This window comes from Miscanthus floridulus, chromosome 17 (assembly GCF_019320115.1).
Source record: "Miscanthus floridulus cultivar M001 chromosome 17, ASM1932011v1, whole genome shotgun sequence".
NCBI lineage: Eukaryota > Viridiplantae > Streptophyta > Magnoliopsida > Poales > Poaceae > Miscanthus > Miscanthus floridulus.
The window spans coordinates 105,757,981-105,784,693 of NC_089596.1; the positions used below are offsets into that span (position 1 = coordinate 105,757,981).

Consider the following 26,713-nt stretch of genomic DNA (forward strand, 5'->3'; position numbering starts at 1 on the left):
CGGGCCCATTATTACAACCTTGTTTTAGTTGGTGCCTTCCATTGGGTTTCATTGGCCCGCCCGCCGGACGCGACGCGGCAGATCGTATCAGTTTTAATGGTACATGACATCATCAGCTTTGCTCAATGCAAATGTGATGCACATGGCGTCAGCTTGCCAAGGCTCTGTTTGATCAGTTTTAGATTATTAAAATCCAGTTTATGCCTCTAGTTTTAAAAAACTTGATTTTGAGAAAAAAAAAACTGGTGGGGTGTTTGGATCCCAAGTTTTTAAGAATATGACTTCATTTTTACTGCTCTATGGGTCACAAAAAACTGGCAAAAGCTGGTTACCAATAGCTTCCTAGTTTTTAAGAATCTGACAAAAACTGGGAGCAAAAACTAGCCTATTTAGATCCCACCCAGTTTTCAAAAGCCAGATTCTTAAAAACTGGCAAAAACTGGAGGGATACAAACAAGACATGAGTGGAGGAATAAATATCATATACCCAACGTTGGCATGTCACCCAACCAAATAACACCTAGATTATTTGCTCAATAATTAGAGCCTATTTGGCATAGCTTCTTCTACTTCTTTTTTCTAGAAGATTATTCTCTAAGAAAAGTAGTTATTATGTGGATAGGGTGTCCGTGCGTGCGTGTGTTCATAGGGGGTGAGTGTGCGCTCTTGTATGTGAACGTCTGTGTCTGTAACTGGGTCTTGCAAAAAAAAAGTGATTTTGTAAAATAAATTCTATGTAGAAAATAATTTTGTCTCAGAAGAAAAGGTGAGAAGCTAGGTTTTTCAACTTTAACCTCCAAATTCATTTCATAGAATCAGTCACAGAATCATGCTCATTTCCCTATAAAATATTGGACAGAGCTACTTTGGATCCAAACTAGAAGCTGCTTTGAGAACTCTCCGTATAGACTCTTAATAAGCAAATCTATTTGCACCCAAGTACCAAAAGTTAACCGAAAACACCCACCCAAGAAATGCTCGACAATTCATGAGAAGAAACATCCTTACTATCATTTTGGTTCACCTTAATCATCGTTAACAACAATAGCCATCTCATCTAGCCTATCCCTAAAAGTAACAGCTATTCCATCATGAAAAAATAATCCTATGCTTGCTTTTAAATAATCCTATGTTATTGCTAATAGTTAACCTAAAGCACCCCTTTAAATTATCTATCTCTATCATTATAAAAAATAATCCGATGCTTGCTTTTAAATTGCCATCATCTATTATGATATAACAAAAACTAACCCAAAGAGTTCATGTTTTGCACCGCTCCACACGCTTTCGAATAAACATTACTCCCTATGTCCTGAAATACAAGGTATCTAAGCAATTTTATGACAAAAAATAAAGAGTTTGACTTTGACTAATGTACTTGTCACTAAATAGTTCGGTTGTCAAGTTGCTTAATTTTCTAGTATTCATACTTTTAAAAGGTATGCATGCATGCCATTGATTCCGACTACCAAATATAGGTGTCATTTTGATCAAGATGGTTTTTAAAAAGGCATGCATGGATGAGATCTAAAAGGCAGGAACGAACGTATGGGGTTGAGCAGTCCAGAGTACTTTATAATTTGGAACAAATTTTGAACTTTCAATATCTTGTGTTTCATGACAGAGAAAGTACTTTAGGTTCCCTTTCCCTACTTTCAAGTTATGTGGGGAATGTAGTGACCAAAGTGAACAAGGAATGAAATATTATGCCATCATCGCCACACATATATAACGAATATTGTATGAGAAAAAGATAAATAACGTTGCATAAAACACTCATTTATTCAAGGGAATTTGTAATGAAACATGGTCAACATAACGGCGTCAATGACCTATAGATCATATATAGGTATTTCACATAGCTCTGTTATATATCCTTTTTTTTGTTAAAATTGTCAGCTCATGCATGCAGATGTATGGATTGATGGAAATGGAATGGAGCCTGTTTGGGCATTTCATGTAGTTCTGCTATATATATGTTCTATATATACCGGTATGATTTGTACATACATGTTTCTACGTATCCAAATACACTAAAGCCATATTTAGATATAAAAGCTAATTGCTAGCTAACTAAAAATTAGCTCTAACATGTCCATCCAAACAGGGGCTAGCTAACCTTAGCTAATAGATAGACTAATTTTTTAGCTAAGTCTTCATCTAGTTGTTAGTCAACTAGCTAGCTAAACTAATTTTTAGTCTAACTAGTAACTGTCCGGCTCTAACTCATCGAAACAGGCCTTAAAACATGTTTGGTTCCATAAAAACGGGGTGAACTGGAATTTGTTTGGGTTGATGCCTATGACACCCAGCGCCGGGTGCCCCTAGCCACCGACCTGGGTGGCGCGCAGCCTCCCGCCGACCCCCTTTATTTTTTTTCTGCGTCGCGAGCACAGCCTAGAAGTGGGCCGATTTCAGTTTGGTTACTGGGCCAGCGGTCCTGCTCGCGGCTTTCCTTCACCACGCTTCAGCTTCCGCTCGCGCCGCCCTTCTCGGGACGCCGTGCCTTCTGCTCCGCTTCCCACGCCTGAGATCAGAAGAAGGAAAATAAAGAAAATAAAACAACCAAAAATAGTGTGAGATGGCCTACCACTACACCTTATGAACGTTTGTCATCGAATGTAAAACATTTATCTTTTTAAACGCATTTACGTCCGAGAAAACATATTTCACCTTATAAAATAATATTGTAGACCAAAATATGTCATCGACCATCTCATAAGAAATGAAAAATGTTATATCTATAATACTAAAAACAAAAAAGGAAAAAGAAGAAGACAAAACTTGGGTATATTTAGAAAAAAAATTATTTATATATATAATATGGGATATCATAAATCCATTGTAGAATATTACATTAACACTACACGAACGTCACCAAGTATAGATTAAAACATCAAATGTATACTACGTGAACATCGCAAATATCATGGAATATAAAATAAAATAATAACATTAGTGAGTAATTAACTAGAGTCAAATAAAAAAAAAGAAAAAAGCTACCGAACACCATAAAATATATCATGGAACATTAATGTATATTGCCGAACATCATAAATGTAACACCCTCGGTGTTACGCCCTAAGCAAATTACTAAACCATGTCATGAGCATCATGTTTACGTGATAATACATATGATGGAATGAATAGATGAAGTATTGCAACCTAAAATGATCAATAAAAATGCTAAACAAGAAGCTATTCCATAACTCAAATAATTATCAAGTAGGGTTTTAAACCAATTTTTATTGAACAAAAATACTATAGAACATCTATATGGCACTTAAATAAAGTTTAGAATATGAACTTTGTAGATGACAATGAAATCATTGCTGTGGAAAAATAACATTTCTAGCTAACATTTCTAATAACCTAGAAATGCAACTTGGAATCAAGTTCAGCTGAAAGACTTAGAATATTTTCAAGTTTATAAACAACAAGACAATACAATATTTGGCGATTTATTTTGTGAAATTGAGTTAGGAGGTGGTGTCGTGTTTTAGCTCGAGTGGATAGCATGATATGCTCTCTTGAGCATGGTGAAGATGGTTTAGGCTCAAGAGCAACCCTTTAGTTGTTATAGGTGCTTTAAATTTCGTGCACGGCACATTCTTGGGTTAGTTGGCTGGGTGGCGCGGTCACCACGTCCCAGCGCGATGTCGCCTCACTAGCTCGCCCCGCATGCGCACGTGCGCTGTCGCGCGAGGTTGATGTCACTGTGGCACCGTGCTACGCTGCTACTGCTCGCACGGCTGAGCGATGCTATCGCCTGCCCTACAGCACTACCGACCCGTCTCGTGCCGTGACGCAGCCACTATCGTCGCATCTCCATCTCGTCCGTGCCTATCCATGGTACCCTTACCCCACAGCTGGCCCGGTTAGATGCCGCACGTACGTGGTCGAGCTTGCCGTCGTCATGCCATTTATGGCACTACGGCCGCACGGGCCATGCCGATCGTGGACGCGCGCGCTTGTCCGTAGCATCTGTGCACATGCCTCCCCGATCACATCGGCCATGTCCCACCAAGGCGAGTCTGAGCTGAGCCCACCTGTCGCCCCCGTCTATCTCTCTATCTACTGCTGCCGTCAGAGCCGCGCCAGCACGTTAGACATTGAGTGATCACCTCCATTCAATTCAGCATGTCTGTGGCTTCACCATCAAGTTCTCCAGCTACCCAACCCCACCTAGCCATGAAGCATGCACTACCAAGCTCCAATTTGGTGCTTTTCCCACTGCCATGCTGATAAGGCCATGTCTGGTCGCGGACGTGGGCAGCCCTCCTACCATCCGCTCCGATCCAATTCACCTACACCACTAGCTTCGCCTCGCCTCCTTCTTCACCTTGCATAAATCAGTGGAACCGCTACTACCTCCCCGTCACCACTGATGGGACCGTGCCACCGTGGTGTGCCGCTGCACGGCTCGGTCGCACGTGGCCACCCCTCCTCTGCCATCTTCCACCCCAACCGTCACTTTGTCCTAGTCCATGGTAGCCTCCTGATGCTCATGTATGAGTCAGTTAGGTCCATAGTTGTGGCAGTATCGTCTGAAATAACACACCTTCGGAGGTACTCATCTTTTACTAGACACTAAGCACCCCGAAAGCAAGCTATACCAGACGGTTCCGTCGAGCACACCCCAAGAGAGAACTCGAACAATCCATATTTTTCCTCTAGGATCCAATAATAAGAATGAGTTTATAATACTTAGTCTATTTTATACAATAAGAGTTTTTAGAAATACATTATTATAATACCAAATTCAGAGTGTGAAAATTAAACAGCAGAATTATAATAAACATCTAATAATAAGATACAAGGATCCATCTGTGCCCACCAGAAGAATCCTCCACACAACAGCTACTCCTCAAGCTGCACCTACAACAGGGGTAAATAAACCCTGAGTACACAATGTACTCATAAGACTTACTCGACTAGTGCAAATAATTTCTCGACTCCAAAGGATATGATAGACTTTATGGTTTGTTGGGTTTCCTTTTTGCAAAAGCATTACTAGCAGTGAATCCTTATGTATGTTTCTTATTAGCAGTCATGATTAGTTCATAATCTAACCATTCTATGTAAGCACATGTTCTACTTTCAAGCAAGAGTTGAGCAATCAAATCCAATTCATCATCTTTCATCTTCCAGTTCTTACTAAGGTGCTAGATCATAGACAAGTTGTATCGTATTACACGGTGATTCGCGAATCAATGTATCCCAACTAGGAACCCCGAAACACACGCCCCGCTTGTACCCTAGGCACAAGCAGGACCAACCCACCACTCTCCTATCAAGGGGTCCAGGTCTCCATCCAAACTTGGACTCTTAGCCCCCATACCTGAGTCTCGAACTTAGTGTGGTGCTTAGACCTCCACCATCCCCGCCTCCAATTAGTCAGTTCGGAAAGAGCCAGAACCTACAATAAGAGAGCAACGAGTCTTTCCGCTCCCATAAGCAAGTATATGCTCAAGATAATAAATCTATGACCTAACTAGAATCCAATACAACGGTCGGTACTTAACTAACACGAACAAGGAAAATAGTGTAACCAAGCTATGCCCCATTGGCCGTGGGACACAACCTATTACACCCACCAATACCCATATCATATCCCTGCCCGGTCTCCATTTCCTTTTCACTATTTTATCATGACATTGATAATAATAATAATCACCTATTGTCAGTAACGACAGGTTACTCACGCTACCGATAGCCTAAGCATAGTAGCTACTCGACCTATGCTAGTAGGACTCATATGTAGGTATATCTATGCATATAGTTTCAATATAAATCCAGTAATGTAAATGCACATCACACATATATATCAAATGATCATTCAAAATAAGGGTTATGCATTAGGGCTTGCCTTGGGCAGGCGCGGTGTCAGCTCAATCAGTCAGTGGTGGCTCCGAGACCTCCTCCTGCATGAGGATCTCCTCCTCGTACTCCTCGATCACCTCCTCAAACTCATGATCTCCGATGGTCACGATCTCTACTAACTCGTTCTCTACATGCATGCAATGATGATACAACACTTAGTATTTTAGCAACAGCAGCTCCTAAAATAAGAATACACATGGTAAACTACTAACCTAGCTCTAATGATTAAGATACTAAGCTAACTATCATCTTCATCAAGTAAAGTGTTGGGTTCAACTACCAAACACCTAGCTTTACAAATAAATGATATATCTTTATTTTTACTAATGATTTAATGTATATTTGAAACAAAGAGCATTTAACTATCCTTATGTTAAGTCTATTCTAAAGCTACAAAAATTACAATGAGCACATAATAATGCCATGAAGCTACTATAAAATTTTCAAAGCTAAAGCTATCATTATTTTGCCACAAAAAATCCTACAATATTTAACCTAATAATATTAAGCACTCTCAAATGATTTAATAGCTCATGGTATCAACAAGCACATATATGAACTAAATACACTAACAGATAGAGCACAATTTTAGGAACCTAACAAAATTAGTTTAATAATTTTTGGATATCTACATTATTTTATATTAATTATCAAAGTTCAGCTCAGAATTAAAATGAAAAGCTATTTCTATTTTCCACGATAAAACTAAACTGATTTCGGCCCAACACGGCCCATGCGCGAAGGCGGTCCACGGTGGGGAGCCCGCGCGCAATGGCACTTTTGTAGAGACGCCCCTGCACTACTTAGTATTCACACGGCGTTGTTCATACTATTCCTATAGACAACAACTTTGCAAGAACACCCTCGGAACCTCCCTCCTTTACAACGATATGGCCCTCGACCATCCCCGCTCGTTGACATATTAGCGAAAATGCCCCTAGACTATGAACAAAACAACCCATAGTCTATGTTACTATTCCTATAGACAACGACTTTACAATAAAACCCTCGGATCTTTTCACCTTCGCACTAGAGAGGCCCCTAGGACACCCTACGCTCGCCGGCGTGGCGAGCGGTGGCACTAGGCAGTACACTAGCCACCAGGGACCCTTGTAGACCTATCTAGGGGACCGATGCTCACCTATGGGCCGACGCGCGATGATGGGCGGTGGTTGCACGAAAGGAGGTGAAGCAGAGTGGGCTCTCCCCGGCGGCGGGCGACCTGCAACAGCGGCAACCGCGTTCTGTTGAGCCACAACACTAACAGAATGTAGAGATAGGGAATAAGCACCATGGGCACACCATGAACCTGGCTGAAGTGGTGGTTTGGCTGGAGACTACCTGAGCAGTGCTGGCCACGTGCATGCGATGAGCACGGTGATAAGCCACAGCGGACACGGCCACGTCAGCGACAACGGGGAGGTGGTAGCACTCCCACTGGTGTGCACACGGCGGAGAGGGAGCCAAGGCGAGCTAGTGGTGCAAAGGAATTTGCACGAGGTGAAGGAGTGGAGGTTGGCCACGACGCGGACGGCGATGGTTCATAATGGCATAGTGGCGGGCAAAGCTCCAAAAATTAGAGCTCGGCTGAGCCACAATCAAAGTAGGGTGGGGTTGGCTAGAGAGGGGATGTGAGAGCAGAGACGTGAGCATGAGGAATTGATGAGAGTTGTCCGCTCTTTGGCTCACCGTGATGCGACATGGCGGCGGTAGAAAGCAGAGAGAGAAGAGAAAAATGGAGCGCGATAGTGGGCTCGACTTGTCCCTACCTTGGTGGGAAGCGGTCAACGAGATTGGGAGGCCCATGCGCTGGTGCTAGCTGACAACCGCGTGCGCCCAACCGGCATGGCCCGCGTGGCCACAGCGCCTTAAATGACAAGGCGACGGTAGTGTGCACGGCCACGTGCAGACGGCACCCAACCGGGCTAGGGAGGGGCAGCATGATGCAGCAAGTAGACACGAGTACGGGAGTGACATGACAGCAACGGCATCATTGTGACGTGAGGCAGTAGTGGCGGTAGCATGAGGTAGGGCAGCAGGGCACGGGGCCAACGGCTCGCTGCGGTCGGCCTCGGCCAGGCCCGGGCGGCCCGACCCACCCAGTGCAATGGTGCAGACCAACCGCACGACCACATGAGTGGCACAAGGAGGCCACGCGGTGACCGTGCACCTGATGCTAACCAACCCGAGACAGTGATGCGCATGAATTTCAAAGCGCTCAACACGACCAAATGGTTGCTTCTAAACCTAAATCGTCTTTACTACATTCAAGATGGCATATGAGACTACCAAATCGAGCTATAATACTATACCACTCCTTAACCCAATCTCTCACAATAAATTGCTAAACATAGCAGTGCCTAACTGTTGACAGACTTAAAAATCCTAAGTTTTTAGCTGAATTTAATTTTCATTTACAATTTCTAAGCTAGTGGAAATATTAGCTAGTAATATCATTTTTCGATCACAAGTATTTTACTGCCATCTACAAAGTTTGTACTTCCAACGTTATTAAGGTGACACATCTATGTTCTATAGCAGTTTTTCTTAATAAAAATTAGTTTTAAACCTTAAGTGATATAACATGACTATCGAATCAACTTTCGTTACGTATTTTAGTTAATCGTTTTGAGTTACGAAAATTGATCTACACACTTTATTATATGCATTAACACATAAACATGATGCTCATTACATGTTTTAGCAAGTGATTCATGGTGTAACACCGAGGGTGTTACAGTAGCAGCCCTAGCTCACCGGAGCGGATGTGTCACCGCCGTGGATGGCTGCGCATCACTACAGCTCGCTCTAACGTGTCTCGCCATCCTGTGTTGCTGCTTGGTGTAGGTGGTTGGACCGTAGTTGAAGGTCGGCCCGACCGACGGGCCAGCGCGAACCTAGGTGGCCGGCGTAGCCGCGCCGTACCACCGCCTGCCATGCGCCGAGTTGCTAGGGGTGCACGTAGGTGAATTAGGGAAAGGTTAGGGGGTTAAGTGAGAAGTCTTGTGAGAAGGGGAAATAGCGTTAGGACTTAGTTGTAATTCGAGAGAAGTGTAGGGTCTATTTTGTAAAAGCGCCAGCGCACGCGAGATTCCCCGCCGCGGGCCATCTCGCATGAGGGCCGCTTCAGCGGGCCGACCCACGCGTGCTGCGCAGCGCGAGCCGCATGTTCTAGGCCACGTGGAGAATCCGCTTTCTTTTTCCAGGGGATTAGTAAATAGTTTTCTAATTTAATTTCTGAGCTGATATTTGGTAATTAATATAAAATCATGTATGTGTCCAAAAATTATGAAACTAATTTTATTAGGTTCCTAAAATTATGATCTATCTGTTGATGTAATTAATGTATACATATACATGTTGATACTATGGGCTATTAAATTATTTGAGAGTGCTCAATATTATTAGGTTAAATATTATAGAAATTTTTGTGGTAAATTGGTGATAGCTTTAGCCCTAAAATTTTTATGATAGCTTCATTGTATTATTATGTGCTCACTGTAATTTTTGTAGCCTTAGAATAGACCAAGCATCAGGATAGTTAAATGCTCTTTATTTCAATATATATTAAATCATTAGTAGAAATAAAGATATATCCTTAATTTGTAAAGCTAGGTGTTTGTTAGTTGAACCCAATACTTTGCTTGGTAAAGATGATAGTTAGATTAGTACCTTTGTCATTAGAGGTAGCTTAGTAGCTTAGTATGCGTATTCTTATTTTAAGAGTTATTGTTGCTTAAATGCTAAGTATTGCATCATCATCGTATGCATATAAAGAATGAGTTGGTGGAGATAGTGATCACAGACGATTGCAGATTCAAGGAGATCATTGAGGAGTACGAGGAGGAGATTCTTATGTAGGAGGAGGTCCCAAAGCCACCACCGACTAACTCGGCTGACACCGTGCCTGTCTAAGATAAGCCCCGATGCATAACCCCTTGTTTTTTATAATCACTGTATATATATGTTATGTGCATTTACGTTACAAGAATCTTATGAAAACCACCTGCATAGATATAACTATTATATGAGTCCTACTAGTACAGGTTCGAGTAGCTACTATGCTTAGGTTATTGGTAGCGTGAGTAACCTGTCGTTGCTCATAATAGGTGATTATTATAATTACTCTCATGATAAAATGATGAAAGAAAAATGGAGACTGGACAGGGATATGGTATGAGTTTTGGTGGGTGTAACAAGTTGTGCCCCGTGGCTACGGGGCTTAGCTTGGTTATACTATTTTCTCTGTCCGTGTCGATTAAAGACCGTCCGTTGTTGTAGATGGTAGTCAGATCACAGACTTATTATCCTAAGCATATACTTGCATATGTGAGCAGGAAGATTAGTTATGCTCTTGTCGTGGGTTCTAGCTCTTTCTGAACCGACTGATTGGAGGGGGGAAAGGTGAAGGTCTAAGCACCATATTGAGACTGAGTCTCAAGTGTGGGTGCTTGGAGTCTAAGTTTGGAGGGGATCTAGACCCCGTGATAGAAGTGAAATAGGTTGGTCTTGTTTATGCCTGGGGTACAAATGGGCGTGTATTTTAAGATATCCAGCTGGGATACATTGATTTATGAATCGTCATTTTTGTGAGACGGTACGACTTGGCTATGATCTAGCACCATAGTAAGAACTGGAATATGAAAGATGGTAAAATAGTTATAATTGCTCAACCCTTGTTTGAAGGTAGTCCAGGTGTTTACATAGAATGGTTAGCTAATGCAGTAATCATGACTGCTAATTAAACTTGATCTTAAGGACGTACTTCTAGTAATGCTTTTCGTAAACAAAAAGAAAACAGCAAACTCATAGTGCCTATCATACCCCTTGGAGTCGGGAACCTATTCCCATTAGTAAGGTAAGTCTTGCAAGTATATTATGTATTAAGGGTTTATTTTACCCTGTTACAGGTGCAGCTTGAGGAGTAACTCTTGTGTGGAGGATTCTTCTAGTGGGCACAGATGGATCCTTGTATCATTTCCGCTAGATGTTTATTTTTATTCCGTTGTTTAATTATCGCACTCTAAAACCTGGTATTGTAATAAATAATTATCAAGAACTCTTGTTGTATGAAATTGACTAAATATTATAAGCTCATACTCATTATTAGATTTTGGAGGTAAAACGTGAATCGATTTGAGTTCTCCCATGGGGTGTGCTCGATGAAACTGTTCGGTGTAACTTTCGAGGTGCTTAGTGTCTAGTGAAAGACGAGCGTCTCTGAAAGCATGTTATTTTGAACGGTTCTGCCACAATATTAACACTACACGAACATCACGTTAACACTACACGAACATCACCAACTATAGAATAGAACATCAAATATATACTACATAAACATCATAAATATCATGAAATGTAAAATAAAATAATAAAATTAGCGAGTAATTAATTAGAGTCAAATAAAAAGAAGAAAAAAGCTACCAAACATCATAAAATATATCATGGAACATTAATGTATACTACCGAACATTACAAATTCATCGTAGAACATCACATTAACACTATACGACTATCACAAAACATCATGAAATATAAAATAAAATAATAAAGTTAGTGAAGTAATTAATTAGAGTCAAATAAAAAAGCTACCGAACATCACAAAATATATCCTAAAAAATCAATGTATGCTTACTAAGCATCACAAAATATATCGTAGAATATTACATTTCTACACGTGGACATAAAAAAATACATCATAGAACAATACATATATACTACTTGAACACCACGTGTATCTGTAAATAAAAAAGTAAAACATAAAATTATAAATAGAAGTAAGGAAAAATAAAATATGAAAATAGAAAATAAAATAAATATAATTATTAATTCTATAAAAAAAATTAATATGTATACATGTTAACAAAAGAAAATAAAAAATAAAAAAACTAAATAGAAGTAAGGAAAGGAAACAAAAAAAGAAAAAGAAAAATAAAAAGGAAATAAAAATTAATAGAGTAAAATAAAAATAGTAAAAGAATAAAGAAAATGAAAAGAATGACAAAAGTCCACGAAAAAGAAAAAAAAAGAAAAGAAAAATAAAAGAATGAAAGGAAAGAAAAAAAAGAAAAAGAACATAGAAGAAAAAAGGAAAATATAAAAAGGAAACAAAAAGAATAATAAAATACAACAAAAATGAAAAAAGAAAGGAAAGGAAAAAAGAAATAGAAGAAAAGAAAAGAAAAATTAAAAAGGAATAAAAGATGAAAAGAAAGAAAAATGAAAAAAAAAGATGGCAATAATAATAGAACACAACAAAGAATAAAAAAGAAAAGAAAAAGGGAAAATAAATAGTAGAAAGGAAAGAAAAAAAAAGAGGAAAAAAGAAATAGAAAAAAAACACGTACCTAGAAGAACCGTGTACTTAATTAATATAGAAAAGAAATAGAAAAATTAACTGGAACCGTAACGCTCCGCGGCGGACGCTCGTCAGGCACTTGGGCTGCGCCGCATGGGCCGTGGTCTTGTGGGCCGCTGCGTCAATTTGTTGGTGTCGTGGAGTGGGGTTGGCACCGCGCTGCCGTCCGACTGATCGGCAGCGACGGTTTGCGCCCAGCGCCTCGCCCCTCTCTGGTCTGCAGATAAGGGGCTCCAAAACTAATATTACTTTTACTCCCGATTTTGTTTTAGGCCCAATTTGCAGGTATGGTTGGTTTGGGCCCAATTTGAAGCAATGAAGTAATGGACCCATCAGTCCACTCTGCAGACAATACAAACCTCCCGATCTTGTGTTCAGCGAACAGAAACATATGGGCGGTTCTTGTGACACATCACAAGTGTCTCGCAAAAAAAAAAAGGAAACAAAGAAAGAAAGGTGACGTCACAAGTAGTGCTGAGTATCAAACACTAGTACTGTTTATCAAAACATTATCGTTACATGTACTTCAATGCTGATACTCAATCGGTGGTTGGTTTGCTCCACTCATCATGTATGAGCGGAGCCGTATAAATCTAAATGAGAAGGTTGTTTGGTTGCAGGCACGTCTGCATGAGCGGATGCAATTGCATGAGTGGATATAGACTGGCGGGATACGCTCAAATCGAGCTTCACTGCCGGCCCAGGCTGAGTGGATACTGGATGAGGGTATGGGCCCACGTGTCAGTCTCTCACTGGTTAGACAGATTGCATCCGCTCATACATGCAACTAAACAACATCTCCTTTTTTTTTTAATCCGCTCATGCAACCCCACCATACACCTTCTTTTCTAAAATACATTTCCACTCAACGTGCATCCCCTCAGCCAGGGTATACGATGCGAGCCTCATCCACCAACCAAACACATCCTACGTGGTTCCAAAATAGGATAATCCAAGCAAGGCGGCACCACTTTCACAGCTTGACTCTGTATCTCGTGCTTCCTCTGTTCTAAATTCTAAGACATTTTGGCTTATCTAGATTCATATCTTTTATTATGCACTTAGATATATATTATGTCAAGATATATAACTAAAGCTATGTATCTAAAAAGTAAAAATGTTTTATAATTTAGAACGGAGAGAGTATTAGTTTTGTAGCACTGTTATCTGAAGCTACACCTTCTCGTGAAACCGATCATAGATCAGTTGGTTGGGTTCCTTATGGTAAAAACTGTCCACCCGGGTTTAAGTCATCGACTTTGTACGGGTGCTTGTATTTTCCTGGATTTGTTTCAGGATTTATCAGCGCTATGCTTTCAGTGGTAAGAGACGTCCTCGTCGACAGCGAGGCCCCTGTGGTGACATCGTGAATCTAAAGATCCGCCGGCTCAGTCCTTCGGAGGTGCTCATATGGGTAGTGTTAGCGTACATGTGTTTATAAGGGTGAGTGTGCGTACGTCTTGTGGACGTCGATGTTGTACTGTGTAATTCTTAAAAAAAAACTGCACCTCCTCAACACAGCAAGCAACAGCCTTCACAAAATAACCCTTGTCTCCAGCAGATCCATGCCACATGTAACCAGCTAGAAGGTAAGCAACCTATTCTCAAGCAACATTGGATTAAGCCATCACTGCTCAAGACCATTCCCTCGTTTTAAATAACAGCAACATATGACTAGAACATCATCCCACGGTCCAGGCCCGGTCTAACTCAGCAAAACCAATCACGTTCGTAGTGTATATAACATTCCAGTGTTCATGGAGCATAATAGATTATACTCCTTGAGCGGGTCGTTATCTCCGATCCATCCAATAAAATTGCTAAGCCTAGACCAAACGGCCGGGGGACCAGAACCTGATGATGAAAATTCGTAAGAAACTTAAGCCTGTCGTAGACTCGTAGTGTCCTAATTGCTTTCGTCGGGCTGCGCGCGCTGAATCGCCATATTATATACATATTTGTTACAGTACTGTTTTGATCTGAGATGGCTGCGCTGCGTGCCCTCAACTTTTGACTGCAGGTTCTTTTTCTCATCTGTTCTTCTGTCAACTCTTTTCTACTGCGTCCCTGGCTTTACCAGCTCGACTCCGGGAAAAATCACCTGCCGGAACACACACACACACACATATATATATCCACCTTGTCATGGCCTCCGTTCTCCATGGACGGTGTCTGCATCGTCGTGCTACATTGAAGGAGTGAGGAGCTCTTCTGATCCAAGCCTTCGTTCACGGCCGGCAAGCAGCACAAGCTTCCAGCTTCTCTCTAGCGTCAGCTTCATTCACCCAAATGGCAGAGCCGGCGTACTCCATTTCGATCAGCGTGGCGCCATCAAACGAGGCGAAGATCGACGTGCACCACCACCGCCCCGACGCCGGCGAGCCGAAGACCACACACCCGCAGCCGACGCTGACGGTCAGGAGCGAGGAGCCGCCGCGGCAGCAGCAGAATCAGGGCACGCTGGCGCGCAGCGACAGCACGGGGGAGCGGGACCGGCGGTTCGACCAGTTCAAGACCTTAGGCGGACGCCTGGAGCGGCAGCTGTCCAGCATCCGCGGGGGGTCGCAGCACCCGCACCCGGACCCGGCCGCCGCCGGCGACGACGAGGCCAGCAGGGACTCCGAGGCGGAGACCGACGACGACAGCGGCAAGGTCCCCACCGCTGACCGGTACTTCGCGGCCCTGGAAGGGCCCGAGCTCGAGACGCTCCGGGCGACGGAGGTCCCCGTGCTGCCCGAGGACGAGACGTGGCCGTTCCTGCTGCGGTTCCCGATCAGCGCGTTCGGGATGTGCATGGGCGTGAGCAGCCAGGCGATGCTGTATAAGACGCTGGAGCTAGAACCTTCCACGGCGTTCCTCCGCGTGAGCCCCGGCGTGAACGACGTGCTCTGGTGGGTCTCCGCCGCGCTCATGGCGCTCGTCTCCTTCATCTACTTCCTCAAGGTTGTCTTCTACTTCGAGGCGGTCCGGCGCGAGTTCCACCACCCGATCCGCGTCAACTTCTTCTTCGCCCCGTGGATCGCCTGCCTCTTCCTCGCGAAAGGCCTGCCGGAGCCCGTGACGTCGTTCCACCACGCGGTGTGGTACCAGCTGATGGCGCCCATCCTGTTCCTCGACCTCAAGATGTACGGGCAGTGGATGTCCGGCGGCGAGTGGCGGCTGTCCCGCGTGGCGAGCCCGACCACCCACCTGGCCGTCGTGGGCAACTTCGTCGGCGCGCTGCTCGGCGCACGGATGGGCCTCCGGGAGCCGGCGCTCTTCTTCTTTGCCGTCGGGACGGTGCACTACGTGGTCCTGTTCGTGACGCTGTACCAGCGGCTCCCCACCAACGTGCCGCTGCCGCGGGACCTCCACCCGGTGTTCTTCCTCTTCGTGGCCACGCCCAGCGTGGCGTCGGTGGCGTGGGCCAGGATCAGCGGCGAGTTCGGCCTCGGCGCCAGGGTCGCCTACTACGTCGCGCTCTTCCTCTACGCGTCGCTGGTGGCGCGCGTCAGCTTCTTCTTCCGGGGCGTCCGCTTCTCGCTGGCGTGGTGGGCGTACACGTTCCCGGTGACCAGCGCCGCCATGGCCACAGCGGTGTACGCGTCCGCGATGACCAGCGCGCTCACCCAGGCGCTTGCGGTCGGGCTGTCGGCGGTCGCGTCCGTCACCGTCGCCGGCGTGCTGGCCACCACCGTGTACCGCGCGTTCGTGCGCCGGGACCTGTTCCCCAACGACGTGTCCATCGCCATCCGGCGGCGGCCCAAGGCCAAGTTCGGCAAGATCCTCAAGCGCATCCGCACCTCCAGCGCCGACCTCAAGGAGCTGGTCGTCTCCAGGCACAGCGGCGGCGGGTCCGCGTCGGAGACGAGCAGCGTCAGCGAGCCGCCCACCCCGATGGTGTACGGCCGCGCCAGAGCAGACCCGTAGCCTGCCCTGCTGGCTGCCCGTAGGTGGATGTGGATCATATTCGTATCGGTTGCCTGTACAGTTATTTGGGCCTTTTTGCTGGTGGACCACGAACTAGCCCAGCTGTAATAATCCAGCCCAATTAGATTAGGCCCAACTAAAGTTGTTCTCATTCCCTAACTAGTACTCCTATATTGGAGAACTGAATTTCTCCCATACAAATATGATCTTATAAGATATATTAAAGATCACTACTTGTCTCTTCTTGTCATATTAGCGCAGTTGTTTGGAATATTATTGGCTTTAGTAAAGTCTAGGAGCTCGCAATAGACCAAACACTATTCATCAATTCTTGGGTAAAACAGTGGCTTAAGGTCACTCCCAGCGAGGTTTCATGTCTATGTTTCCGAGACTCTCCTGTGCTGAAAACAGTAAAGATAAGTTTGCTGAAACAGACAAGTTTCATCCCATGATACTTTTATCTTATCTCCCTTCGTTAATACCTTGTCACGTTAGCTTATTTTATGATCATGATTCATGAAACCCCTGAAACTGGTCTAACTGCTATAAATTTGTCCATGTCTTTGGTCTATCGATTATTTGTTGAACAATCTAGAAATCAAAAAATAGTACATGCGTCCATAGAAAAATAATCAAAATCCCAACTGAAATTGTGCCATGCTTATGCTTTTATGAAGTACGCCCACTCCTAATAAAAACAACCAGTCTGTTGTACCTTCTGCACTGAGAAAAAGAAAATCATTTGGGGAGGAGATAAAAAGAAGACCACCCGAGGCCTTGTTTAGATTGCAAGTTTTTTCACTCTCTCTTCATCACATCAAATCTTTAGACATATGTATAGAGTATTAAATATAGATAAAAAATAACTAATTGCATAGTTTGATTGTAAATTACGAGACGAATCTTTTGAGCCTAGTTAGACCATGATTGGACAATAACTATTAAATACAAACGAAAGTGCTACAGTGTCCAATACTGATTCCTAACCTTAATCTTGCCAGTAATCTTCACCGGAATCATTCAGAAATCAGTCACTTTGATTGACAGGATGATTAGTGGCATGATTGCTTCTGCATATGGTGGATCCATCCATGAATAGCAAGCGAACGGAACCGCTGGTCGAGCCGACAGGCATTGATGAACGCCACCAGCCGCGCGTCCGGCCGGTGCACAGGCACAGCACAGCTCGGACACCTTTACTCAAGTCATCCCCCGGTCTCTCGTGCTGCAGTGCAAATCTGACACACACCCTGTTCGTCGAGCTAAAACGGTCGTATACCATTGTAGATTATTACTGTTGGCTAGTTTGGTGTGAGAGAATAATACTGTTCTGACTGAAAATTTACGATTATTTACGACCAAACGAACAGGCTGATAGTACTATGGGCGTTCGGCTGGTCATTACTATGGGCGTTCGGCTGGTCATTTCTTGGCTTGTTTCAGTTTATTCTCCCTCACCTGATCATCCAAAATTTACTGTGCATAACACCGTCCGAACACGCCGACTATCAGTACATGGCACCGGCGACCCGCCTCACTCTCCCTCTTGCCACGAGGCTAGCGTTCAGTTAATTGGGTGAAATCAGTTTGGTGAAAACGGTTTTGGTTTTAGTTTGCAAGAAATGTTAATGGATATCTCTCTTTGTCAAAAGACTAATAAGTACTGTGCGTAAGTTCAGTAGGGGCGCAAGCCCCTCCTGTTCGTAAAAAAAAAAAACTGTACACAATAACCGATCAAAGTCGGCATCTACAGGAGTTAATGCAACAACATAATTGGTTGGAAACATAACAAAAAATGAGTCATGCAATAAAATAAAAGGAAAAGCAACAAATAATACTTCTGATAAATAAAGTCTCATAGAAATACATTTAAATAGTGTTTAATATAATAGTATGAAAGAATTTCAATTAAACGGCTCAAAATCGAATAATTTTCGGTTAGCCAAAATAGCATCAAAGTTTTCACCAAATAGATCATGAAAATTTTGGTTAACCGAATTTTTTGGTTAAATCGGTTTCGGTGAAATTTTGGCCATCACTATTTACCGTGCAAGAATTTTATATGAATTTTATAGAAACATAGTATTCAAAAACACACGGCGTTGAAACAGCATTTAACTTAATCCAATCCACGCAAAGTGCTACATGGTCTGATCCGCTGCCTTCCGTACATATTTCTACAGCAGCAGTTGGTGACTTGTTTCTATCAGAATCCTTAACAGAAAGGTGACTTTTTTTTGAGTTTTACTACATGGAGCATTGTATACCGATGGGAAATCGAATTTATTTTTAGAAAAAGGAATTGTTTCTAGCCTTTCCAGTCGAACAAAAATATTTTTTTTCTTCCATTCATTTTTGACCAAAATATTCAAGGCACCTCTAATGCTCTTCGTGCCAAAGTTGACAGTCTCCTTGTATCCACAAGTTACAGCGACACCCAAATTGCAACAAGTATGTTCCGTAGCCTACATAAAAGTCGTTTTGCAATATCATATCATTATCTGTGAACCAAATTTGACCCCCGCAAAAATAACAAATTTCGGTCTTCGGCTATTCCAGTTAACCAATTTCCAAACATATACTAATAGTCAGCTTATAGATAGGTGGGGTTAACCTAACAGCTACTCCTATTTGATTAAAAATCTTAGCATCCTGACATTAATTATTTCGTTATTACAATCATAGGAATCTGATATTAACTGTCTCCATGTATAGAAATCTGGCATTAATTGTTTCGTTACCATCAGAGAAAAATCAAAATGGGAATGTAGCATGAAAATCTTGCGGTGAAAACGGCGTTCACAAAGACAGCGAAGATCCATCCACGGACCACGGCGGGTGCGGGTACAGTCAGTGCGCCGGTGGTCAGTCGGAGGCAAATTCGACAAGCGAAGGAACCAAACAACCAGCGAGGCAGGGGAGGCGCGAGTGCGCGATGAGTGAGCAATGATTCCCCTGCCAGATCGCAAAACCTCCAAATCCAGACCAGACCGGCGGCGGCCCCGCGTCCGTCGCCATCAAGGCCACCGCTGCGGTCGCTCCTCCCGGACCCCTCACCCCTCCTCCTCCTCCTCCGCGGACCACCGCCAGAGCCCGACGGCAACAAGGGCACGCGCACGCCCCCACGCGCGAAGAGTCAACAGGAGAGAGAGAGAGACTGCCGGTGGCACTGGCAGTGGCAGTAGAATAAGCTTGCGTCGAGCGGGAGTTGGCGAGGCATCGCTCGCTTCCGCTCCACCCCACTCCGCCCACCGAGTCAGTGCCAGTGGAGCGCTTCCTTGACTTCCCCTCTCCGCCTCCTCGGCCCTCCCTGCCGGTGTCCGTTCTTTGCTTCCCTCGCCGGCACGCCCGCCGCCGGAGCGGGAGAGAGTAAGGGGGAATGCAGCCGGGGCAGCACTGCCCGCCGGCGGCCGGCGCCTGGGGCGGGGTCGCGGGGACCGGGGCCGGCCCCACCACCGTCGATGAGGCGTCCATGGAGCGCAGCAAGAGCTTCATCAAGGCCCTGCAGGTGTTCCCCGAACCCCGCATTCCTAGATCCATCCATACACGCACACACAAAAATGTTCCCTTTTTTTAAGAAAAAAAAAGAAAACTAATTCCTGCTCCGTCTCACCGGGGATCCGGCTGGATTTCTGCTTCGTGATGGTGTGCAGGAGCTCAAGAACCTGCGGCCGCAGCTCTACTCCGCCTCCGAGTACTGCGAGAAGTCCTACCTCAACAGCGAGCAGAAGCAGATGTGAGTCGCGTTCCTGCTCCTGCATTTCGTTGCCACAAGGGTGAAGGAATTTAGCACCCGCTTCTTACCACAGCGGCCAGCCATGGTTGCTCCTCGTACAATTGCATCTTGCATGCTGTATCTAGCACTATTTTGTCATTTCGCCTAAGGGTTGAATAATTCAATCGAAGCGTGGGTGCAGCATGTGCTGGTAGCAACTACCCAACTACGTATGATAGGTGTAGAGGACTGAGCCAACTAAGGCAAGGACGGCAACAGGTGTGAGGAAGGGACTTGATGTGGAGATGTGGCTAGAATACAAACTCTACTGGCTAGAGAAGGATATAAATTTTTGGTGTCATCTGGAATTTTGGAGTTACCTGACAACTGCCTGCCTACTGTTTCTAGTCTGAATTTTGTCACCGCATTGAAATTTTAGCAACAGGGTCCCCACTCTTGTTTCACAACGCAGAATAAATTTCAGAAATATAGGATGCGCACTTTCATATCTTTTATTAATGAATCGATGGTGTACTGAACTTGAACTTGTAGTACTCTTATTTCAACACAGGACATTTTCAGTTGTAGTAACATTCAGATTCACTGACCATATTATGACAACTGAAGTTGTTAACTTATGTCAGGGTGCTGGACAACTTGAAAGATTATGCTGTACGAGCCGTCGTCAACGCGGTTGATCATCTGGGTACTGTTGCCTACAAATTGACTGATCTTTTCGAACAGCAAGCTTCTGAGGTGTCAACTTATGAACTGAAAGTCGCACGCCTGAACCAGGTAATGCCACTTATCTGCAACACTTGCATTGTAGGGCGAGGAAACCATGCCAGTTCAAATGCTGATCTATTTTCAAATCTGTAGCAAATCTTCACATGCCAAGTCTACACGGACAAAGAAGGCCTCAGGCAGCAGCAAATGATGGGAGCAAACATTAAACACCACAAGCATTATATCCTACCACGTAAGTGAATGTAAAACTAAGAGCTCACACACTGTTTGATTACAAAAGAAAGGGTGCTGAATTTTGACTCTCCATTTTTATCTGCCAAGCTAGCTGGTTATAAAAGATCCCCGGCGCATGGACACCAGCAAGCAGACTCTGATCAGGAGTCTAAGCCTAGACCTTATGCCTCTGGTGGGCCTTCTTGTCTATTCTCTTTGCTCATGATGAAGTTTCAAGGCATGCAATGTACCATATTAAACAAAAAAAAAAATTATTTTGTTGGTGCAGCAAAAACCCTGTCCTGGCATTTGTCTTCAGAGAACAGCACCAAAGCAAACACACATAAACCTACATTTGCGTAAGAATTCTTCCATTTTTTATTCAGCTTTGTATAAAATTCTTATTGTTTGTTCGTTAATGCAATGGGGTTTATGTACTTCTGATTTAACTCTGCTTCTGTGCAGCCTAGTGGACACAGCACCATCAAAACCTGCATCAGGTGATTTAATCCTTCTGTGTCATAATCATACTGCAGTTTAATTTCCTGTATGTTGTTTTCTGTTTAGTTTGTGTGCAGAGATTGAATGCTCCATATGAATCTCTCATGTTTCAGGTAAGGAGCGGTCTGCTTCTCCTATGCGCAGGCCTCTGCAGTTTAACAGGAGCACCAGTTCTGATGCTATGCAAAAGGTTGGCACTAAGGTAAGCTCGAATATGACATAATCTGTATCTTTTTTGTTTAAAAGGTCTCACTGTGCATAGTTTTTTTTTTATTTCACCTGCTAATTAATAAGCCATGCCTTTATTTTCAGAACCAATCTGGTGTAAAGGAATTTTCAACATTTCATTCCTTCGACAACCCTAAAGGTCGTGCAATCCAAAAGGCCCCTGTTGGCACTAAAAGCATGCTAGCGGCTCTCTTCATTAAGCACAAATCATCGAAGATGAAAAAGATCGCAGTTCGCTGACAAGCTCACATTTGATTGGGGCGACATCACTGAAAATTTCATTTCGTGCAGGAACGGAAGCCAATTATTGTACATCTGACCTATCGCTATGCGTTGGGTATGCTGATGGTTTAGAGCCTGAGTATTCTGTTAGTCGTATTTCATTTCAGAGTATGTCATCTTGCAGATGACCGAAATGTAATGATTTCACATAAGCTCATACAACATCCTCGTCGTGTAATGAAGCTTTGGCATTTAGCATAAATAAATGCATCTTGGAAATAGCCTTCCAGAGTTGATTTTCTATTCTGTAAGAGCAGTAGCTTTTGGCTGATGAATGCCTGCCCATTTCAAGATATGTACATGCCTTTTGGACAGTGGGCAATTACAATTTGCTCCTGTGTTAATTTGAGAAAGCATCGAAAGTGCTCAAACCTGCTCATGTGAACATGTGAAGTGGCTGGTGTCCTGTACCAACTTATTATTTTCGGCTTTGTGCCGTTCGAACTACTCTACAGCAATGAATTTGGTCACAGAAAGTCTTAAATATTTGGAAGTTCAGCTAAACAATACTATTATGATACATTATGGTTCCAGTACTTTGCACTGTAGGAAATGGAAATTAAAAGTCTAGCTATGTTCGTTACAAAGTATAATCTTGTCTGGTATCATCATCTGGGACTGTCATACAAAGCTAGGTTCTCACATAAATGATCCAGTGACCAAGAAGAAAAAAACAAGAGGAGAGACGATCAGATGGCACATTGCATTACTTTTTGCCTGATATGATAATTTGGAACTGTTTTACAAGCCCATTTTTTTTACATAAAAGATCCAGAGGCAGGAAACATTAGACCGTAAGGCACACCTCATTAAGGATACATGAAAAAATCATAAGATGAGATGGAACATGGAAGCGCCAGAAAGAGCCTCCTACCATCCATGTAGATGGGCACACAAAGGCAGTCAACCATGACTGGTTACTTATCCAAGTATGGAATATCATTGCACAGATGCCTGGCTGAATTCCACTTCCGAGTTTGAGTTGCTATCCTCTTTGACCGTGGAAAATATCTTAGAAGCCTTTTTTTCAATTAAATGTAGGATACCCTTAAAACATGCGCCTCCGATTTGGAACAATATCGGGGCTATTATTCTTCATCATGGCAACAAACTCTTGGTAGTTGATTCTCCCATCCTAAGTGGTAAAACCAAAGGACATATAGCACTTAGTGACTGAACTAAGCAATTCATGTGAACTTAAATAGGAACTAAGCACTTAGTTCACTCATCATGAGTCTTTTCTTAACAAAGTGAGCCATATAGTTCAAATTGTTAAGAGAAGACCTGATAACATGATGGTTTAGCTTACCAGGAAATGTATGGTAAAGACAGTGGTTTCTTGATTACTAGTGAAACAAGTTGAACCACTATTCAGACTCAAGGAGCTTGTTATAGGTTTAAATAAATTTCGTTACTTTATTGCATTAAAAAAACTACTGTTTTTTAAAAACAAAATCTCCATGAACGTGCCAAAAGTCTCCAAGATCAAAACGGTGATAAGGCTTTGTATGAAACAATAGCAAGTGAGATTATTTTGGGTTTCTTGGAATTACTCACGTGATCTGTATCTACTTCAGCAATAATTTCTTTAATTGTTGCCTCATCACCCATATCATACTTCTTCAGAGCTTCTTCCAACTCATCAACTGTAATGTGCCTGTACAGGAATGTGCAAGCAACAAGCAAAGTTAATGTTAAAGGTCAAACTCAGTACATAAGTAACGAAAAGGTAGAGTTCGAAGTGAAATTACCCGCTATGGTCCTTATCAAAATACTCGAATGCTTTAAATATGTGATCCTCCTTCTCTAGTCTATTCATGTGCATTGTTGCTGATATGAATTCAACATAATCTATGGTACCATTTCCATCAACATCAGCCTGTTCATGAATGGAAAACAATTAAAAAGAGTGGAAACAGTCCCAGAATGGTTCTGGAGATAATGAACAAGAGCTGGAACGAAAAGCACTGGATCTGTCAGACTACTAGAAATGTGAAAGGTCCAAATTCACAGAACATCGTCATACTGACTAAAGTCATATGGTGTATTTTATTTCCTCCCTTATCAAATAAGAGACTACAACCCTTTTGTGCACTACTGGCATTTTCACATAACAGGTAATTGCATAACATTATGTGAATAAGGGAAGCATTATGATTTAAGGCTATGGGGCTACAAGATAAGAGTTTACCGCTTCCATCAACTGCCTTATTTCTGATTCAGAGATTTTGGTGCCGAGCCTTGGTAAACCAGCTCTCAATTCTTCCAGTGTTATTGTCCCACTGTTATCAGTATCCAGGGATTTGAACATTTCTTTCAAGCCCACGATCTCTTCCTCTGACAAGTTCTCTGCAACGACCTGATTGTAACAGAAGCGATGTCAAGATGTACCGTGCATTATTAAGGACTGGAGTGCTAAAAAGGAGAGAAACGGTAACAAAAATCCGGAAGATCGTTTACCTTCAAGGCAACCTTCTTAAGCTTGTTCATCGCCCGGAACTGCTTCATTCTGCTTATTACAGTAATGTCTAGTGGCTTGTCTGGGGCCTCTCCATCCTCTCTAATCCATGGATGGTCTGTGTGCTTAATGTATTAGATTGAGACACTATATGCAAAAAATGCAAGAATGACGGCTCAGTTTGCAAAGAGAGCAGAAAAACTTTTACAGAGAAGAAGATGAATCAGCAGTGCACTTTGCATGATGGGAGCACCCCAATCAATAGAACCAGGATTGGCAATGGATGGGAGAGGCAAAGGCCGAGTTTGATACTTACTCAAAATTTCAGCAGCAGTAAGCCGCTCCTTGGGATCTTGGCGCAGCATCTTCTTGACCAAATCTTTTGCGCTATTTGATATGGACGGCCAGGGATCAGATGCGAAATCAATATGACCTCGCAAAACAGCATCAAATATGCCATCCTCGTTCTCTGGTAAAACCAAAACCAAAACCAAGGGAGAAAGAAGACAGAGCATCCGTGTCGTGTTAGTAAGGTGACAATGGCATTGGCATCAAGATGTGGCTGGCTGGTTTATGCAGCAGAGCGCAGGGGGACGTACCGGCCCAGAAAGGAGGGACGCCGGATAGCAGGATGTAGAGGATAACTCCGGCACTCCATATGTCCGCCTCAGCTCCGTATCGCCGCTTGAGCACCTCCGGGGCGACGTAGTAGGCGCTCCCGACAAGATCCCTGAACTGCTCGCCTGCATTGCAATCCAATCATCGATCGTTTTCAGTTTGAGTTGAGTTGGACACGCTACAGAGTGGGAGCTGCATCGCTGAGACCAAACAACAACGATTCCTCCTCTAGACTCTAGTTAAAGCACAAGGCAATCAAACAACAATGATTCCTCGTCTTGGTATGTGCTGAATCCCCACATGAGGATGAGGATGAACATCTATCTGTATCTATGGAATCGAATCGAAGCAGAATCATACATACATAGTGAGTAATCGAATCGAAGCAGAATCATACATACATAGTGAGTAATCGAATCGAAGCAGAATCATACATAGTGAGTAGGACTGAAATCGAAAAGGCATCCGAAAACAATGGATATCCCTGTGAACACAGTAGTGAAGAGCGAAGGGGATTAGTTAGTTACCGGGCTTGAAGAAGACGGAGAGCCCAAAATCCGTGGCCTTGAGCGGCGAGTCCTCCCTCTTATTAAGGAAGAGGAAGTTCTCGGGCTTTAGGTCGCGATGCATGACCCCCATGGAGTGGCAGCTGTGCACGACGGAGACGATCTCCCTGCAGAGCGCGGCGGCGGCGCGCTCGGAGTAGTGCCCCCGGGCGATGATGCGGTCGAAGAGCTCCCCGCCCTCGCAGAGCTCCATGACGAGGTTGACCGAGTGGCGGTCCTCGTAGGCGCCCCGGAGCTCGACGATGCTGCGGTGGCCCGTGAGGTGGTGCATGATCTGCACCTCCCGGCGGACGTCGTCCACGTCGTCCCGGTGCGCGAGTTTGCGTGTGGCGATGGACTTGCACGCGTACCGCCGCCCCGTCGGCTTGTGCGTGGCTAGGTAGGTCACGCCGAACTGGCCCCGGCCTAGCTCACGCCCGAACGTGTAGGATGCGCGCACGTCCTCCATGGGGCGGCCCAGCACGCGGCCGATGTTCGTCGCCCCGCCCGGGGCGGGGGCGGGGGAGGCGGATGTGGGGGCGGGGGGAGGAGCATGGTGTGGCGGCGGAGGACGCGGAGGTGGCTGCTGCTGCTGCTTGGGTTTGTTGGGGTTGTGGTGGTGGTGCTTGGGCGGCGGCTGCGGAGGCTGGGAGGAGGCGTGGTTGGAGGACTGGTCGTGCGGCTGCGCGCGGTGGCGCGAGGCGCGGCCGCCCATGGCACGCGAGCGAGTGTGATCAGGAGCTGCGGGAGAGGCCTGATAGAGGGGCCGAAGAGGATTTGGGGCAGGAGGAGGGGACTGGAGGGAGCATGGGCAGTTGAGGTGGAGGAGGAAGACGAGGAGGAAGCAGCAGTGGAGGCTTTGGTTTGGTCAGGGGTGGAGGGTTTGCGCGTGGAGACGCACGGGTCGGCGGGCGACCGGTCGCCGTCTCCTCTCCACGGACGCGGTGGGGCGGGGGAGCCAGCGAGCGTGCCAGAGCTGATGCCTGCTGGAGCTGAGCAGCCCGCAGCGTTCGAGTGTGTGCTTTGGAGGCAGCTGCGTCGCGGTTTCCGGGCGTTGACGGAGACGGACGCCACGCGCCCTCTCCCTCCGCTTGCAGTTGCAGTTGCAGTTGCAGTTGCAGACATCGGCGGTCCGGTCTTTCGAGTGTGTCTGCAGCCTGGACAACTCACACTAGTGTCCTCACCGTAGACCGCACATTGCAACGGTGGGCTCGCGTGGCTGTTCGCTGCAATGAGTACTGTTACCGGAACCAAAA

General features: G+C 44.6%; 3 protein-coding genes across 3 annotated transcripts; 2 read left to right on the forward strand and 1 right to left on the reverse strand.

Moving 5' to 3' along the window:
• Positions 1-14,456: 14,456 nt before the first annotated feature.
• On the forward strand, positions 14,457-16,150 carry LOC136517265 (S-type anion channel SLAH2-like). Its single transcript, XM_066510803.1, has one exon. It carries the CDS (start codon positions 14,531-14,533, stop codon positions 16,148-16,150), a length of 1,620 nt encoding a protein of 539 aa, XP_066366900.1. The 5' UTR covers positions 14,457-14,530.
• A 2,711-nt stretch (positions 16,151-18,861) lies between these two features.
• Positions 18,862-22,366, forward strand: LOC136518874 (probable protein ABIL4). Its single transcript, XM_066512558.1, has 9 exons — positions 18,862-19,658; positions 19,804-19,886; positions 20,510-20,660; positions 20,745-20,844; positions 20,938-21,018; positions 21,115-21,184; positions 21,291-21,325; positions 21,440-21,528; positions 21,639-22,366. Exons 1-9 carry the CDS (start codon positions 19,530-19,532, stop codon positions 21,792-21,794), a joined length of 894 nt encoding a protein of 297 aa, XP_066368655.1. The 5' UTR covers positions 18,862-19,529; the 3' UTR covers positions 21,795-22,366.
• Positions 22,367-22,520: 154 nt separating this feature from the next.
• Positions 22,521-26,320, reverse strand: LOC136518873 (calcium-dependent protein kinase 1-like). Its single transcript, XM_066512557.1, has 8 exons — positions 25,440-26,320; positions 24,894-25,037; positions 24,611-24,763; positions 24,297-24,412; positions 24,028-24,195; positions 23,588-23,715; positions 23,394-23,493; positions 22,521-22,971 (listed from the first exon to the last, which is right to left on the reverse strand). The coding sequence occupies exons 1-8, from the start codon at positions 26,170-26,172 to the stop codon at positions 22,885-22,887; spliced, it is 1,629 nt and encodes a 542-aa protein (XP_066368654.1). The 5' UTR covers positions 26,173-26,320; the 3' UTR covers positions 22,521-22,884.
• Positions 26,321-26,713: the final 393 nt, after the last annotated feature.

Bases quoted from the DNA above. Each gene is read 5' to 3' on its own strand.
- LOC136517265 (XM_066510803.1), top strand. From the start codon at position 14,531: ATGGCAGAGCCGGCGTACTCCATTTCGATCAGCGTGGCGCCATCAAAC.
- LOC136518874 (XM_066512558.1), top strand. From the start codon at position 19,530: ATGCAGCCGGGGCAGCACTGCCCGCCGGCGGCCGGCGCCTGGGGCGGG. The intron at 19,887-20,509 runs GTGAGTCGCGTT...AACTTATGTCAG, and splicing joins AACAGCGAGCAGAAGCAGAT to GGTGCTGGACAACTTGAAAG. The intron at 21,019-21,114 runs GTGGGCCTTCTT...TTGTTGGTGCAG, and splicing joins GCCTAGACCTTATGCCTCTG to CAAAAACCCTGTCCTGGCAT.
- LOC136518873 (XM_066512557.1), bottom strand. From the start codon at position 26,172: ATGGGCGGCCGCGCCTCGCGCCACCGCGCGCAGCCGCACGACCAGTCC. The intron at 24,196-24,296 runs GTAAACGATCTT...TGTTACAATCAG, and splicing joins TTAAGAAGGTTGCCTTGAAG to GTCGTTGCAGAGAACTTGTC. The intron at 23,494-23,587 runs GTAATTTCACTT...ATTCCTGTACAG, and splicing joins TTTGATAAGGACCATAGCGG to GCACATTACAGTTGATGAGT.